This window comes from Vigna unguiculata, chromosome 3 (assembly GCF_037176805.1).
Source record: "Vigna unguiculata cultivar grain cowpea cultivar isolate G323 ecotype 2 chromosome 3, ASM3717680v1, whole genome shotgun sequence".
Taxonomy (NCBI): domain Eukaryota; kingdom Viridiplantae; phylum Streptophyta; class Magnoliopsida; order Fabales; family Fabaceae; genus Vigna; species Vigna unguiculata.
In genome coordinates, this window is record NC_140794.1 from 53,914,882 (window position 1) to 53,933,344 (window position 18,463).

The 18,463-nt window shown below is 31.0% G+C and overlaps 2 protein-coding genes across 3 annotated transcripts; both read left to right on the forward strand.

Moving 5' to 3' along the window:
- The first annotated feature begins 5,805 nt into the window (after positions 1-5,805).
- On the forward strand, positions 5,806-15,689 carry LOC114175677 (protein transport protein SEC16B homolog). 2 transcript variants are annotated; one of them, XM_028060458.1, is made up of 13 exons: positions 5,806-7,911; positions 8,001-8,321; positions 11,759-11,890; positions 11,968-12,090; positions 12,236-12,403; positions 12,553-12,678; positions 12,762-12,896; positions 13,525-13,586; positions 13,661-13,769; positions 13,848-14,168; positions 14,272-14,403; positions 14,490-14,785; positions 14,871-15,689. In XM_028060458.1, exons 1-13 carry the CDS (start codon positions 6,274-6,276, stop codon positions 15,313-15,315), a joined length of 4,008 nt encoding a protein of 1,335 aa, XP_027916259.1. In that variant the 5' UTR covers positions 5,806-6,273; the 3' UTR covers positions 15,316-15,689. The 2 variants fall into 2 exon arrangements, with proteins under 2 accessions (XP_027916259.1, XP_027916258.1); XM_028060457.2 differs by having other exon boundaries at positions 6,182-7,911; positions 13,459-13,586.
- Positions 15,690-16,395: 706 nt separating this feature from the next.
- Positions 16,396-17,178, forward strand: LOC114177094 (small ribosomal subunit protein eS30z/eS30y/eS30x). Its single transcript, XM_028062330.2, has 3 exons — positions 16,396-16,552; positions 16,666-16,803; positions 17,003-17,178. Exons 1-3 carry the CDS (start codon positions 16,549-16,551, stop codon positions 17,047-17,049), a joined length of 189 nt encoding a protein of 62 aa, XP_027918131.1. The 5' UTR covers positions 16,396-16,548; the 3' UTR covers positions 17,050-17,178.
- The last annotated feature ends 1,285 nt before the right edge of the window (positions 17,179-18,463 follow it).

Consider the following 18,463-nt stretch of genomic DNA (forward strand, 5'->3'; position numbering starts at 1 on the left):
AAACTAATATGTAGCAATGTTATATAAATAAAATCGAGTAAAATTGATAATTATGTTAGACTTAAATAATAGATTAAAATGTTATGAACATTTGACTTAATCTGAATTTATATTTTAATATTTATAAATTCGTAAATATATTCGAAATTTAAAATTTTATTTGTGGTATGATTTTTTTTTTAATTTAATAGTAACCTATATAAAACGGTAGTCCATAACGGTAATCATTATTAAAATCACATATGTTATTCTTTAGGTTAAAAAAATATTATATTTATTTCATTTATTTTAAACAAAAATAATTTTCATATCTTAAAAAGGTTTATTTAATATGAGTTTGTAATTCAAATAGTTTAACCAAATTAGTCCACAACCCGTATCTAACTAGTTTGATAAATCAAATGATCGAGTATAAATTTTAAAATATTAAATTCAAATTATAATGAATTAATTTAGATCTGAATTCGATTTAATCCGAGCAATGGCCAAACTTAAAATAAAGCATCACCGCAACATATACAGGATGATAAAATTTGCATAGCATCAAATGGTTAAATAGTTAGAGATTATTTAAACAATTTTGTCATCAAATGTTTCAAGTTACTAAAGTTTTCAAATATGAAAATAACTATAACCTTTTATATACACAAAACAATGAAAATTTTAATCTCATAATACATATAGGAAAACACATCATTTATCCATATCTTACCAGAAATATGACAAGAGTACTTCAAACAAACATATTTTTCTAGTTTTTTTAAGGTATAAATACACATTTGGTACCCAAACTTTTTCAGAAAGTTCAATGTGGTACCCGAATTTTATGAATGTTCAATTTGGTACCCCAATTTTCTAAAGAGGTTCAATTTGGTCCTCTCCGTTAAGTTGGAGTTAACACCGTGTCCGTACAGGACACGTGTCAAGCCATGAAATTTTTATTTTTATTTTATTTTTTTTTTAAAATTAATTTTTTTTTTCAAAAAATTAATTTTTTTTTTCGAAAAATTTAAAAAAACTGCCACGTGTCAGTTTATTATCGTGCCACGTGGCAGCTTACAAGCATGACACGTGGCAGTGTAATAGTTATTTTCAATTTAGTACCCCAGTTTAAATTTTTGGTTCAATTTAGTACCCAAATTTTTTAAAATGATTCAATTTCGTCCTTTCCTATTTGAGACCAAATTAGTAAATAAGCTTAATTATAATTTATATAAACATGTTAAAATAATTGTTTTGAATTTATACATCAAATCACTACACCTAAATATTCAAATTATTTTATTTTTTACAAGTGTAAAAAATTTCATGTATAAAAAATTACAAAGGTTAAAATGAAGAAAATAAAATAATTTAAGTATTTAGGTGTAGTGATTTGATGTATAAATTCAAAACAATTATTTTAACATGTTTATATAAATTATAATTAAGCTTATTTACTAATTTGGTCTCAAATAGGAAAGGACGAAATTGGATCATTTTAAAAAATTTGGGTACTAAATTGAACCAAAAATTTAAACTGGGGTACTAAATTGAAAATAACTATTACACTGCCACGTGTCATGCTTGTAAGCTGCCACGTGGCACGATAATAAACTGACACGTGGCAGTTTTTTTAAATTTTTCGAAAAAAAAAATTAATTTTTTGGAAAAAAAATTAATTTAAAAAAAAAAATAAAAAAAATAAAAATTTCATGGCTTGACACGTGTCCTGTACGGACACGGTGTTAACTCCAACTTAACGGAGAGGACCAAATTGAACCTTTTTAGAAAATTGGGGTACCAAATTGAACATTCCTAAAGTTCGGGTACCATATTGAACTTTCCGAAAAAGTTTGGGTACCAAATGTGTATTTATACCTTTTCTTAACTACAAAAGTTGAAACTTTGTGTAACCAACTTGGTTGGATAGTTTTACATATTAAATTTTATGTAAGAAAAATAATAAACTACACCTTCATGAGAATACATCTATTCACTTTCATATGTTGGTTAAACTAACATAATATTTTGGTTAAGTTAATATAATTGTATAACTTCATATCTAACTCAATATTGATTTGGTCTCTCTATTTTTATTTATTTTAATTTGGTCTCTATTTTTGGAGAATTTGATTATATTATTGGTGTAGTAACAACGTCAAAGGTGTCACGTAGAGATGACAAATAAACTTGTCCTCATGGGTATTACCTGGACCCATTTCCGTTTTGACGGAAATCCCACATTGACTGGGTATGGATATGAATATGAAAAATCTCCGACTTTTTCAATTGGGTATGTAAATGTATATATCCCTGCCATAATACTCATCCCCGTTTAAATTATTAAAATATTCACAATATATATATATATATATATATATATATATATACTTTCTATTTTTTATTTCTTTTAATTATTTGGTTTGTCATGAAAATCATTCGCATCTCCAATATATTTTTCATCTTATTATAACCTTTATGTAATTATGTTAAAATGATGTATGTCAATTAAAAAAAATTATATCTCACATTTGAATATTTCTATTATTTTTTAATACTTTTATTTATTGTATATATCTTATTATAACCATTGAGTATATATCTTGATATTTGAAAAGTTTTCGTAGATCTCTAAGCTATTTTCCATCTTATCATACCTTTGATTATACATTTGTTTTTCATTGTGTGATTTCTTTCAACAGTCTCTCAAATTGTTTCTAAGACACACATTTTAAATATTTTGGTTTGTTGTTTATTTTCATCCTGTAAAATACTATCTTGATATATTTTATCTAATTATTTTTTATTTTCTAACTCATTATCAATCATATTGTAATTTTTCACTATAATTGTAAAAATAATTTTTATTTACTACAATATAAAAATTTACTGTAATTGTTATAAATGTTTTTTTATCACCATTCAACATATATTGGAGTTCAAAAAATACAAGATCTATGTCAAAATTTTATTATTATGTTTATTATTTGTTTTTGCGTCATTTTGATCAAGTGATGTATTGTAGCTTTTATTAATGTATGAAATAGAGATTCATTAGAATTTAAAATAGTTAAGTAAACAAACATTTAAAATATATTATAATTTGAATATTTTTAAAAAAATATTTTTAAATGTTATCAACTAGGTTTCATTAATGTTTGCAAATTTAATAAATGTTTTGGTTCTCATGAAATTTTATTTGGTATTTTAATCTAAAATGTAAACAATTATAATTTATTTCAAAGTATTTGATATTGAATAAATAATCATCCTCCTAATATTGAATATTTGATAATATTATGTTTCCTTTATCGTAAATTTTTCTTATTTTATAAAATTAAATAAAATTAATATTGAAGTAGTAAGAAAATGGGTATGAGTTCGAGATTATACCCAATACTCGATGAGGATGAAATAAAAGTTTGATACCCGTTGAATTTGAATATATGGGAATGTGGACGAATTTTTTCTACGGGAATGAGTATGGGATAACGAAACTCATCCCCGTCCCATCCTGTTGCCATCTCCAGTGCCACATGTGAGTTCCTAGATTTTTTTGATTTTTTAAAATTTCTTTTAAAATTTTATTTTATTTTTTATTTTTATTTTAAATTAAAAATTTGTCATGTGTCAAGTTAACGTCATGTCACGTGACAGTGACAGTGTGATAGGATAGTGGTAGTGTGACATGTCACTATTATACCTGGTGTCATTTCCTTATTCTCAATTTAGTCCCTGTATTTTTTATTTTGTCTCAATTTAGTCCAAATTTTTGTAAAAAATTTACAATTTAGTCCCCCTCCAAATTGAAATAAAAATTAATTTTCTATAAATGTTATACAAATATTTTTATTAAATTTGATATTTTTATTATATAATTTTAGCAAAACTAAGTTTATTTAAATTTTTGTTTCACATTCAACTTTATTTAAAATTGTTTTTTATTTTTTATTTGTTTTTAATCGTTATATAAACTAATTAAAATTATTTAAAAATTTACATTTGAATTTATATAATTGTTATTTTTCACCAACTCAAACATTTGTATAGAAATTATTGAACTTTACACATTTTAAAAATATAAATTATTTGAAATATAAATTTAAATAAAAAATATTAAAGTATGATGCAATAAAATATCAATATAATTTATTGACTTTTTCCTATTAGTATTATTTTCTATTGAAACCTTTAAAACAATTTTAAATAAAGTTTATTATAAAATTTAAATTTAAATAAACTGAATATTGTTAAAAATGTTTATTAGAAGTATTAATTTTAATAGAAATATTTGTGTACTGTTTATATAAAAATTAAATTTGGTTTCAATCTGGAGATGACAAAATTGCTCAATTTATACAAAAATTGTGACTAAACTGAGATAAAAATAAAAAATACAGGGACCAAATCAAGAATGAAAAAATGACACATGGTATAACAGTGACATGTGGCACTGCCACTACCACATCACGTTGTCGGTCACTGTCACGTGACACAACCTCAGCTACACACATGACAAATTTTTAATTTTTTAAAATTTTTTTAAAAGAAATTTAAAAAATCTAAGAATTGACATGTGCTACCCATTTAACGTTGTTACTACACTACTGACGGAAAGAACTTGATTACATCCGATCTTTCAAAATAGCACCAAATTAAATTAAATTAAAATAAAAAGATCAAATGAAAATTTTACTATGAAAATGAAGACCAGATGCATAATTTAACCTATAATTAATTCAACATAGGAATATTAGTACTGAAAAAAAGGTTTTTTAATGTTCTTTTAGAGATCCAAAGCTCATGCGAGTGTTTTACCTACTTGAGTCGCCCTTGTTGAAAGTACTCTATTTTTTAGTTTTCCTTGCAAGCAACTCTCGAAGATCTTCTCATTAACAACTTCACAACCATCACCCTCACGTGCATCTCTCCCCGTTAGGAGTATCATAATTCCCTCTCTTTTGGTTTGCATGTTATTTTCCTTGAAGATGATATCCTTGTCCAAGTACTTTTACGTATTTCATGTAATTTCAGAACTTTGCAAAATATGCTACCAAGTACACAAACATCATCAGCCTTGTAACATGCAATGACATAAATACCACAAAGATTGAATCATGTCCATGCTTTGATTTAGCAAAATCCATTGAGAAATTTAACCAAGGATTGCTAAGAATTGGAAAAAAAATGTACATAATTCATGATGTATGACTTTAGATTTAGCCTTCTTGTAACTCAAAAATTTTCATTAAACTTTTGCACATCTTTTTCCATGTTAGATCAATAAAACTGTTTTTCTTTTAAATGTCTAATATTGACAATGTCGAAATGTCTCGTAAGTTCATCGACATGATCTTCTTTAGTTAATAATTTTTTTTAAAGATCCCTTAATACAAACATATTGTCCCTAAAAGAAAGTTATCATGCTTATATATAATCCTTTTTAAGGTTCTTGAGAAATGAGAATACTCCAAAAATTAACGAAAAGTCACCATTTTGTAGATATAATTTCTTTATGCGCTTAAATCCTAGAGTCTCAGTTTTAAGCATAGTTAATAATGCATGTCTCTTTATCAATGCATCCACCACTAGTAGGGGACGCAAACAACGGTCGCAACCAGATGCAATTGCATGCAAATAATACACGTACATTTTGTTTTTCTTATTCTTTTTAATCCATTTTTTAATACAGGATTGTGTACGAGTAGTATAATGTAGATAATAAAAAAAAAAATCAGAATTAAAAAATTGAGAAGTGAATGGAGCAATAATAAATGTAAAAAATAATCTAAAATTGACAAAAAGAAAACATTGTAATTTTGTGTTCTTGATAGTAGGTGAGGTGGTGCGAAATCCAGGGCTTTCCACTCTTTACTACTCTCTCTCTCTTTCTCTTTTTTTCTCTTTCGTCTCTTTCGTCTCTTCTCTTTTGATTGTTTTCTCTGTCTGATTAAAAATGGATCTCTGACGCTACCTCGTTCTTTTATTTGTTTATGTTTTTGCTGCTTTTGCTCTGCGGCCCAAAACGTTGCGTTTTGTTGAGACGGAAACTTTGCAATTCCCGGGTAATGCCTTTATATTTTAATTTTTTAAAATTCCTCTTCGTTCTTGGATTGCGTGCATCTTAGGATTCGCATATCTCGTTTCTGTTTTGGTTGGTGGCTATTTCGGATTCGAATCTCGTGGTTGCCAATTGTAGGAGGTGAAATCAAGGATTGTTTGGGTGTGGTTGTGACGATTTCATGCGAATTGGTGACCGGTGCAATTGAGAAGGTTTATGGTTTGGGCGTGATGGCTTCGAATCCTCCACTGGAGGATCAGACGGACGAGGATTTTTTCGATAAACTGGTGGAGGATGACAATGAACATGTTAATTCTGGCCATGCTGATGAAGATTATGATAATTATGATGACGTCAAAGCGTTCGCGAATTTAGGGATCCATGGTGACGCTGGAGAATGTCGGAATGAGAGGAAACAGGAAGAAAGGGACGAAAGTGGTGTGCAATTAGATGGTGGGAATGCTCGAGAGGGAGGTTTTTCGGCGTCCTCTGGTTCATTTGGAGGTGATAGTGCGATGGATCATGGTGATCATGGGACGGGTTTGGAGAGGACGTCAGTTTCCGATGTGAGCAAGAGCAATGGGATTAACAATTCCGAGGTTAAGGAGGTGGGTTGGAATTCTTTTAATGTTGATGCAAATCGAGATAATGGGTTTGGATCGTATTCTGACTTCTTCGGTGAATTGGTAGAAGAATCTGGCAGAACGTGTAATCATTCTAATAATGAGGAAAAATCTGGTAATGAAATTCGAAATGATGGGTCAAATTCTTTAAGTAATTACGAGCAATGCCAAGAGGGTAAAGGTTACGATACATCTCAGGTAAATAAAACAAATGGGCAAGATCTGAGCAGCAGTCAGTACTGGGAGGATCTTTATCCTGGCTGGAAGTATGATCAGAACACTGGGCAATGGTATATGGTAGATGAACATAATGCTAATCAGGGAAGCTCTATGGCCAATACAACTGCAAATTGGACAACTGCTTCTGATGCTGTATCGGAGGTTTCTTATATGCAACAAACTGCGCAATCTATGGTTGGAACTTTAGCTGCGACTAACACAACCGAAAGTGTATCATGCTGGAATCAGGCTTCGCAGGGGAATAATGGGTATCCTGAACATATGGTTTTCGATCCTCAGTATCCTGGCTGGTATTATGACATGATTGCTCAAGAATGGCGCTCGTTAGAAACTTACCATTCATTTATTCAATCTGCTGGTCATGGACAGGAAAGTAGGCGTTCTTCTACTGAACAAAATTTGCCCAATGATGTCAATTTATATAGAGAGTATGGTCAAGATGGCAATTATGGGTCACTTGGCGCTGGTAATCAGACTACAGATGACAAGTGGAGTGGCTCATACGGTATTCACCATCACCAGGGTCAAGACACACACACAACTGAGATGGCTACTAGAAATGAGGATACTGCAACTTCTGGTGGAAACAGACAATATGGGCATTCTTTTGGTTCAAATATTTCTATTAATAAAGATCAACAAAATAACTCTGCCTCATTTGAAACAGTTTCGTACAGTAAAGTGAACCATGATCATGGTTTGGCTGATCAAACTCTTGAGCGACAAAACTCTGCTCCTAGTGGGAACGTTCCTCAACATTTTAATTATTCTAATACACAGTTTGATGAACCAAATAATTTCTCAAATGAATATGCTAAGAGTCAGAAGCCCTTCAGTTACTCCCAGGCACAGCCATCGTTCCAGGATACGCATCAGTCTCGTGCACCTCATGTTGGAAGATCATCAGCTGGACGTCCCCCTCATGCCTTAGTAACCTTTGGATTTGGTGGAAAACTCGTTGTAATGAAAGATTATAGTTTTTCAAGTTCATCATATGGAAGCCAGGTTAACTCTTGATTCATGTTTTCAGTTTTAATTGATGCTTCGTTTGAATTTTGTTATAATTAACACTTCTCGTTCACTTTTATCTGAAGACATCTGTCCAAGGATCTGTTTCTGTGTTAAACGTGATGGAAGTTGTCAATGGAAGTATTGATTCTTCGAGCATTGGCAGTGGCGCTGGTGATTATTTCCGTGCTCTGAGTCAGCAATCTTTCCCTGGTCCATTGGTTAGTGGGAGTTTTGGAAATAAAGAGTTGTACAAATGGATAGATGAGAGGATTGCACATTCTGGATCAACTGACATGGATTATAAGAAATGTGAAAGGTTGAGACTCCTTCTCTCCTTGCTTAAAATAGCCTGTCAACATTATGGAAAACTACGTTCTCCTTTTGGTACAGACACCATACGAAAAGTAAGTTAAATTTATTACCCTTCAAGTTCTTTTTATATTTTCTATGCCACTGTTCATTTAATTTCACGTTCTTTGCAAGATTGATAAAAAAGTTTTGTGGAGAGTTGTGTTGCGCTTTACTTTACAGCCGTATGTCTTTTATTGGTGGACTTTATATATGTATTATAATGTGGAAAGGAACTAGAATAAAAAGAAAAAAAATCATATAATTTTTTTATTAAAATCAAGAAGATTTATTAATTTTTTTATCTTCAAAAAATCATAAATTATACTTAAAAAGAGATTAAGAAAGTAATATTAATTTTCAATATACCTTAACAATGTTTGGTTCAGCTTGATCTGATAGGAAGATGTAACGTTGTAGTGGCCTTATTTGACCCATTTTTCAAATAGAATACAATTTGCAGTCTCAATAAATAATCCTAATTTAGGCCGAAGTAAGAAATAAATTATGTATATATAAAATCTAAATTACTCTAATAAAAATCATTTTAACTTTTAGATATACAAGTTTTAATATATAAATTATGATACATGTGTATGTTTTAATAAAATAATATTGCTTTATTTGTTTAAATATAATTTATTATTTTAAAAGTTGACTAATCCATAAATTTACGGATTAGATTTCGTAAATCCATTTAGATCTTAGATCATAGATTAAATGGGCTAAGAAAAAAAAATGATTGAATTCAATTTAGATCACATTATTTTAATTATCAGGTGATCAAATTATTTTTTTCATGATTTTAGTCTGATTAAATTTGTTATGGTATTTTAATCCAATAATAATATGACAGAGAAAATCAAGATAAAAGAATTATTTCATATCCTTATGAAAATAAATATAGTAATTAATCAAAATCATTAACTTCTTTATTCTTTAGAGGTCATTCATCAAGCTTACAAGCTTATGCTGAATTTTTTAAATTTTGTGACTCAAGACGAGGTTGAGATAAATAAATAAAATATTTACTTCTTTCTTCAAAAATGGAGAAAGAGTTATCATAATTTAATTACAATATAAGAAACAATTTGTTGCAGTAAGAATTAGTTTACATACTAAATTTCAAATATTATAAATCCTAGTTAACTATAGATAAAGTTATTAGTAAAATAAATTATAAGTAACACAAAACAAAATTGTTGTCTAACATATTTTTTTTTACTGAGAAAAGACAATTAAAAGCAAACAAACAATCCATATTATATATATATATATATATATATATATATATATATATATATATATAAATGGGATTCCCTCTTTTGTGTCCACATTTCATAATTCTAACTTTACCCTTTAGAATTTAATTATTTATTAAATTTTTAAAAATTAACTGTTAATTTTACAAGTTTTTATAAAACTATTTACTTATCTCCTTTTTCTTTTTTCTCCTACTATTCATCAACAGTTATTTTTTTCATATTTTCTCCATACATTTCACTTCAATTTTTATAAATATACTTTTATTTTGTTCATTAACTTAATAACATTACAATATCATCAATTATAAATATAATTCAAAAAATGCGTACACACAGGCGCGATAGCACATGTGTTTACGCTAGTATAACAATAAATGTGTTTCCTCTTTTTGTGTCCACATTTCATAATACCCATCTTACCCTTAATTATTTTAAAAATTAATTATTTTATAAATAATTTACTTTTGAATCATTTTTCTACAAATCTTTTTTGAAATCTCTTTTGTCTTAAATCATTATTTAAATTTTCTTTTTACATATCTTATTTTTTTTAATTTATATTTAACAACTATTTTAAAAATTATATATTTATTATTAATTTTAAATTTCTTAAAAATTGAAAAAAGCGAATACAAAGACGCGACAATGTGTGTTCGCTAGTGTATATATATATATATATATATATATATATATAAAATCTGTTATTAACGTAGTTATACATTAAATTTATAAAAAGCAATCAAAACAAAAATTAAATATTAATGTAAAAATAAGATAATGCAATATTTAAAAGAAGAAGACCAGCTACAAACACCAACCAGAAAAGAGAAAGCTGCTCAACTTTCTATTCTTCTTACCTTATAATATCTTTAAAGATAGAAAAAAAAAAAACATTTTTTCTCTACTTGGTGCTAAAGTGAAGGGGGAATAGGCTTAGTAGCATCTTGAGTCCCTATATTCCTTATAATGATTTGATTTTTTTTCTTTTATTTATTTTTTACTCACTATGGTCTCTATATTTTCTAAACAAAACTCAATGTGGTAATTCTATTAGATCAATGTTAACCTCGTTTAAAAGACAATGATTTGGCATAGGCTAATTCATTGTCCAATTTTAGCAGCAAAATGGGAGGAATAAAGTTTACATGAATCTAAAAACTAAATAAATTGTGTCTTTTAAAAAATATAAGAACCACATTAAGTAAAAGTTAAATAGAGAAAAAACATTGAATCATTATTATAATTACAGGAAAAAAAAATTATTAAGCCAAAAGAATATAATACTTGATAACACTACTCAGCTTCCCCCTTATACCTCAATAACTTTAATAGATAAAACTTATTATGGTTTTCTAGACTTGATTAAACATCAAATATATCAATGTACTGATAATACTAATTATTTGTAAAAGGAAGGGGATGGATATATTATATTCGGAATTTAGAAGGGGATGGATATATTATATTAGGAATTAATGCATATGCGGATAACATTTTTTGGGTTAGGGGGTGACTGCCCCTGTTTCAATACATGCGTTCTGTCCCTGGATGTTAATAACATCTGCAACATTGCTTCCTGCATTTTTTTAGTCGTCTTTTTATGGAGTGGTTTGTTAAAGTTTAATTGCTTTCCGAAATGTTTGTTGTGCCATATTATCTTGATAGTTGGAAAAGTCATTCTTGTCAGCAATAGAGTTAAGTTAAATTCTCATTCATATTTTTTTTGCTTGACAAGGAAATGGATGTTATGGTGTTGATAATTAGGAAAATAGAAGAGAGACTAGAGAGGAAATTGAGTAAATTTTATTATATTTGACATATAAACTACACCATTTGATTATTATTATTTATTGTTTTTGGTTTATAGTAGAATAGCTTATAATTATTCCATGACTTTTCACTGAACACACTGATTTAAAACTTGTAATGATCATTCAAATATTCAATAGGTATTACGCACAAGCCCTCATCTTTTACACTACCTCACAACTTTTTTATTTTTTAATTATTACTTGTAAATGTATTTGCTGTACCTTCTTTAGCACGAGAAGGAAAACTTTGTCCAAATAGGAACGTGAAAGTATTCAGGAAATATTTGATAATGATCTATGTGGTTGTTCTAACCTTATCATGCCCCATTGATAGTTTTGATTCAATTGTTACATATTCCATTTCCGCACAGTATCACCGACAGATTTGGTGACCTACTGTGTTTGTATTTTGAACAGGAAAATGATACTCCTGAGGCAGCAGTTGCAAAGCTTTTTGCATCTACCAAGACGTGTGGCAAGGAGTTCACTCAATACGGTGTGCTAAGAAGTCACTGTCTGCAAAATTTGCCTTCTGAAGCTCAAATGCGGGTGTGTATAAGTTAACTCCAGACAAACCCTACAGATATTTAAATATGCACATTTTGTTGATATTTATTTTGATCTAGGCAACGGCTTCTGAGGTACAAAACCTTCTTGTCTCTGGAAAAAAAAAGGAGGCTTTGCAGTATGCACAAGAAGGTCAATTGTGGGGACCTGCGCTTGTTCTTGCTTCACAACTTGGTGATCAGGTTAGCTGTCTTTTTTCTGGTGTTCAATACTGTATTGAACTGTTGATACTGAAATATCTGAATTAGATTGTCCCTTACGTGTCTTATAGTCCTTTTTTAACCAGCTTTTATTGTGCAATGAACTTTGTACATTTATCTATTGCAGTTCTATGTTGACACAGTGAAGCAAATGGCACTTCGTCAGCTAGTTTCAGGATCACCTTTGCGCACATTATGCCTTCTAATCGCTGGACAGCCAGCTGAAGTTTTCTCTCCTGGTAGCTCAGCTGGTGGGGATCCTAACTCTTTGAATATTCCTCAGCAGCCTACACAGGTGATCTCAATGGGATGATCTAGGAACCTATGCACAGGATTATACACTTCAGTTTTCGTTTTTCCAAGTTTCATTATTTTCAAAGGTTAATGTTTTTTTTTTAATTCAACTAGGAAACTCATAAGTTTCTTGTTACTTTGGAATTTCAGTTTGGATCTATTGACATGCTTGGTGATTGGGAGGAAAATTTGGCTGTAATAACTGCAAACAGAACCAAAGATGACGAACTTGTAATTATTCATCTTGGTGATTGCTTGTGGAGAGAAACAAGTCAGGTATAGTTCTCAATCCATGTTTCTGGTTGTTTAATGATTGTGCAGATTTCAATTTTGCTTCTAACTTGGGAGACATATTTTAGATCATTGCTGCACACATATGCTATTTAGTTGCTGAAGCGAATTTCGAATCATACTCAGATAGGGCAAGGCTCTGTCTAATTGGAGCAGATCACTGGAAATTTCCTCGAACTTATGCTAGTCCAGAGGCTATCCAGGTTTGTTGAAATATCTTTTAACTCTTTAGGTTGCCTCTTGAACTAAATTTGGTTGCTCTATTGCATATAGCACGAACATGTTCTGAGTTTATTTCCCGGAAAATGTAATGTACATTGTATATTTGCTATCCCTTCCTCTCTCCATTGGACTTCTCTGATTCCTGATTGCTTGATTCTCTAGGATTTTACATTGCTCAATCTAGGATCTTTCATTAAATGTTTAAGATAACATCCACATGTTTAGAGCCTTGCATGTAGTTTATATTACTTTTTCAATCCTAGGTCTATCAACTCAGGAATGTGACATTTTAAAAACCGTGTGTTTTGTAAGGCTTATAAATAACCTGTCTGCGTAAAATACAGGTGCCTTAGCATTTCTTTTTCTCTTGACAATGTAAATATATAAGATTTTATATTGGTGAATTGTAATTGACAATTTAAATAAAAGATTTTATAGTGATAGTGCATGAGCATTTAAACTTAATGTTAAATATGATAGAATTGTTTTGTGAGATGTATTGAAGTACACAAAACTGATCAAACTTGACGGTTATTTGAACAGAGGACTGAATTATATGAATATTCAAAGGTGCTTGGAAACTCTCAGTTTATTTTGCTTCCATTTCAGCCATATAAGCTTATTTATGCATACATGCTAGCTGAAGTGGGAAAGGTTTCAGACTCGCTGAAGTAAGTTCTTAGAATATTATTTGTACAGTATTATACTTTGTGTAATCTGCCTTATTGTTATTATGTTGCTTCAGGTACTGCCAAGCAGTAATGAAATGCTTAAAAACTGGTCGTGCACCAGAAGTAGAAACATGGAAGCAGTTGGTATTATCTCTTGAAGATAGGATTAGAACCCACCAACAGGTACTTCCTTGTATTTGACTGAGTCTTCATTATTTTGATAGTTTTGTTATTTATACTCTTAGTTAACAATGTGTTCAGGGTGGGTATGCCGCAAATTTGGCACCTGCAAAATTAGTGGGCAAATTGCTCAACTTTTTTGATAGTACTGCACATCGAGTTGTTGGTGGTTTACCACCACCTGCTCCATCATCGTCATCATCTCAAGGATATGTTCACGGAAATGGACATCACCAGCCTGTTACAAACAGAGTATCGAATAGCCAATCAACAATGGCAATGTCATCCTTAGTTCCATCCGCTTCAATGGAACCTATAAGTGATTGGACAGCTGACGATAATAAAACACCAAAACCTAATAGAAGCGTTTCAGAGCCAGACTTTGGTAGAAGCCCTCGCCAGGTTTGTGATTACTATTTAGGATACTTCAAAAGATTTCAGTTTCATGTGTTCGTTTTTCTTTAGTGTATTTTTTTTATTGGGGAAAATGGTTGTTTCTTTCCAGGGAACTTCACCTGAAGGTCAAGGAAAAACAACAGAATCAGGGGGTGCATCTCGCTTTTCTCGTTTTGGTTTTGGCTCACAACTATTACAAAAGACAGTGGAACTAGTTTTGAGACCTCGCCCCGGTCGACAGGTATTACTTTAGTCGTTTCATGTTATTTTCTGTTATAGTTTCAACGGTGGTTTTGACTAAGCCAACTCAAATGGTGCTTTATGAAGGCTAAATTGGGTGAAAAGAACAAGTTTTATTATGATGAAGAACTGAAAAGATGGGTAGAGGAAGGCGTCCAACCTCAATCTGAAGAAACTGCACTACCACCTCCTCCAAAGACTTCTACTTTCCAGAATGGTTCAACTGAATACAGCTTAAAACATGCACTGAAGAATGAAGGAACGCCTCCTAAGGAGGGATATGATTTAAAAACTAAAAGTCATGAACATAATCCAGGGATTCCACCAATGCCACCAAGCTCAACTCAATTCTCTGGCCGAGGTCGCGTTGGTGTTCGATCAAGGTAAGATAATCATAGTCTTGTTACGATCGTCTCCTTGTTGGAACAAAGCAAAGTTCAACTTTAGTGAAATTTTTGGTCTATACAGGTACGTTGACACGTTCAACCCTGGTAGTGGAAGCTCTACAAAATTGTTTCAGTCATCACCTGTCAAACCTGCTCTGGCTGCCAATGCAAAGTTTTTTGTTCCTGCTCACACACCATCATCAAATGAGCAGGCAATGGAAGCTATAACAGAAAGTAATCATGAAGATAGTTTAAATAATGAAAAACCTTCAACGTCCTACCAATCCCCTGGAGTTTTACCACGGCAAAGGTTTCCAAGCATGGATACTATTGGTTTCCAGGAAATAATGACGAATGGCAGCAACTCTGAAGTGCCTCATTCACGGCGAACAGCTTCATGGGGTGGTGAGGCTATTAATGATCTATTTAGTCCCACAGAAATGGGAGAAAATAATACTCCTGGTGAATCTTTGGGAATGTCACCATCAAAGTTTGTGCCCAATGATCTTCAAGAGGTTCAATTTTGAGCACATAATTAAGTTGTAAATATCAAATTTTGTTTATGGTCATCAGAGTAGTTGGGACATCCCTGTTGCATTTCTATCAAGTTCCAAATGCTGGTATCCATCGGGTGAAGTTCATAAAGAGCAACCTTTTCTCTTCCCATCCGTTGTTTTACTTTCAATGTCAAGGGATATACCACGTAGGTGAGTATAAGTAGTACAACTCATTTGTTCATTTTATTACACAACAAAACACACTGACCCTCAAGGAAAACAGGCCTCAACACATCGAAAAGAAAGAATAGTTCATGGAATTGTGAAATATTTTGCCCTTTTGTAATTTTTATTTCAGAAATGAAATATAATTTAATGATAAATGTGCTAGGTTTTGAAGTCAATCTTGCTTTCTATTTTTCTCCTTTTAGGAAGATTTTTCCTTATCCTCCCCTTCATTGTAGAGTTAATTTCCCCCTCTTTTTGTTTTGTATGTATAAAATGCAAAATTTTGGAAAGATGAAAATGTAATTCAAATGTAAAGACGTTTCGTAAGCACAGTTCACGAATTTAATTTTAGAAAAATAATACGTTGCACTCTAAAAAATATATATTAATTAAAATACTATTATTTTGAGTTAGAACAATAATATGAATGTTTTTTATCTTTAGTGGTCTAAACGTATCATTATTTTTTTTATTGATCACTGAACTTAACACGTACTACAGATGAGACGTAAATATGCGAAGGAAAAAAGAGTTGATGTGACGAAAAAGAAAAAAGAACGACGCGTAGCTCTCGAGAAAATCGAAGGGAATGTGCTATGGTAATATGGTTTTTTTATGGGAAAAAAAAGATAAAGTCTTCGTGTCAAATCCATGGAATTTTTAAACATATGTTGTAACAATATTGTAAGAATAATTTTTCGCAGTCCAATTAAAGAAAACTTTCAAAAATTATTCCCCAATATAAATTAAGCATAAACTATTTTAAAGTAAATTCATTCAACTAAAAAATATAAGGCTTCTTTAGAATATAAAATTAGGCACGGCCGAAAAAGAGAAGCGTGCATGTGCAACAGTATTACGGTCCATAAGAAACGTGGGCTCAGCAAGTTTGCTAAACGGGCCCTAAGGTCCAGTAAGACATCATAACCATAAACCCTACCTTTACAAATAGAGGATCTCTACCTCTTGATTTCAGATTTTACCGGTCGCCGCTGCAGCTGAACGTTTCAGAGAGAGAAGCATCTATTCATCAAAATGGGTGAGTTATTTCCTAATTCTTTTTCAGTTTCAATGAGATTTCAAGGTTTCCATGAACACGGAGACGAGGATGTTATGTCTAAATGGTTTATTTGATTGATGTTTCGATTACAGGTAAGGTTCACGGATCTCTCGCTCGTGCGGGCAAAGTGAGAGGACAAACTCCTAAGGTCGCCAAGCAAGACAAGAAGAAGAAGCCACGTGGACGCGCTCACAAGCGAATGCAATACAATCGCCGATTCGTCACCGCCGGTAATTTTCTCTTCTTCTCTGTTTTCCTTTCCTTACCTTATGTCTAAAGCAAAATTCACACAACTTTAAGTTTTACCTTATTATCCCTTTTCTACCGAAAAAGAAAATGTTGTTATGTTAGATTTTTTAGGGTTTATGAATTTGGGGATTTCATAATGTAGTGTTTTAAACTTTTATTTTTGGTTTTGTTTGATTGTAGTGGTGGGATTCGGAAAGAAGCGTGGACCAAACTCGTCGGAGAAGTGAGGGGCCCGTGGATGATTATGGTTTTCGTAGTTTGCAAAATGTATGACTTGTTTTTGTTTTTATTTGATTGATGACTGAAACCTTGATAGTTACGATTATGCTTCAATGAAGAGTGTTTTTGCTAGTTAATTTCAATACTTATATTTGCCTCTCACGGTTTGTTTTAGATATTTTGTCACACAGTTTTTGTTTATCTTCTATTGGATATAGAGGTGAATTAAGCAAACATTGAACGCCAAGCATATCACTTAAATATATTTGTGCTGGATTTAGCCTTTTCAGTTTTTGTGTCCTTCGTTTAAATGTTACAAACAATACCGTTTGGAGGCCTATTAGAGGAAAGCATATCATTTTGGTTGTAAATTGAATGGTTACACACTTATGATAGAATACATACAGTAACAAGCTATGAATGAGTTTAAGATATAGTTGGTTAGGTTGTTAACCAATTTTGAACTTTCAGCTTGAGTTATGTTCTTGAACTCATAAATGTGCAACTGGTTAGAACACTATTAAGATTGTATTCTTAAATTTTCATAGTTTATGTATGGTTTACACATCTAAAAGGAAACTCGTTATAACAAGTTGACACATAATCTTTATTTAGGTTGTGTAAATTTTTCAATTGAGTTTAAGAATGTTCAAATTATTCATTAACAAAATTAGCTGTCATCAAAACTGTTATTATTGTAATGTAAAAAATAGCCCTACAATTAAGATATAAGTCATTATTAGGGCTTGCAAAACGGGCTGGGCTCAACGGGCCAGCCCGTCAGCCCGTGCTAAAAGGAACGGGCTGGGTTGAAGATTTCAACCCGTCAGCCCGTTCTGGCCCGTCCTGTCCAGCCCGTCAACTTGACGGGCCAAAGTACGGGCTGGCCCGTTCTGGCCCGTTTTAAAAAAATAAAATACAATAAAAAAATTAAAAAAATTAATTTTTTAGATTATATATTATAAATGTAGAAATATATAATAGTATTATAATTTAAATCATTAACACCTACAAATTAAGTTTGAATTATTAGTTATAATTAAATAATTTAATATGTAAATTTAATAATTATTTTAACTTATCTAATTAAAACATTAACTAATCAATTAAAAGTTAAAATAATATTTTATTTGATTAAATATGACTTTAATAATAATTTATATGTATATATAAACAAATTTAAAAAATAAAACAAATTAAAAAATTTGAAAACTAATTAAAAAGATTAAAAAAAAAACTAGACGGGTCAGTCCGGCCCGGCCCGTTAACCCGTCATATATGAGACAGGTTGTGAATATTGGCCCGTTTTTGTTTGACGGGCCAACCCGTCCCGGCCCGTTTTTTGACGGGCCACATACGGGCCGGGCCAAATGGGCCGGGTTGGCCCGTTTGCCACCCCTAGTCATTATTCTATCCCTCCCT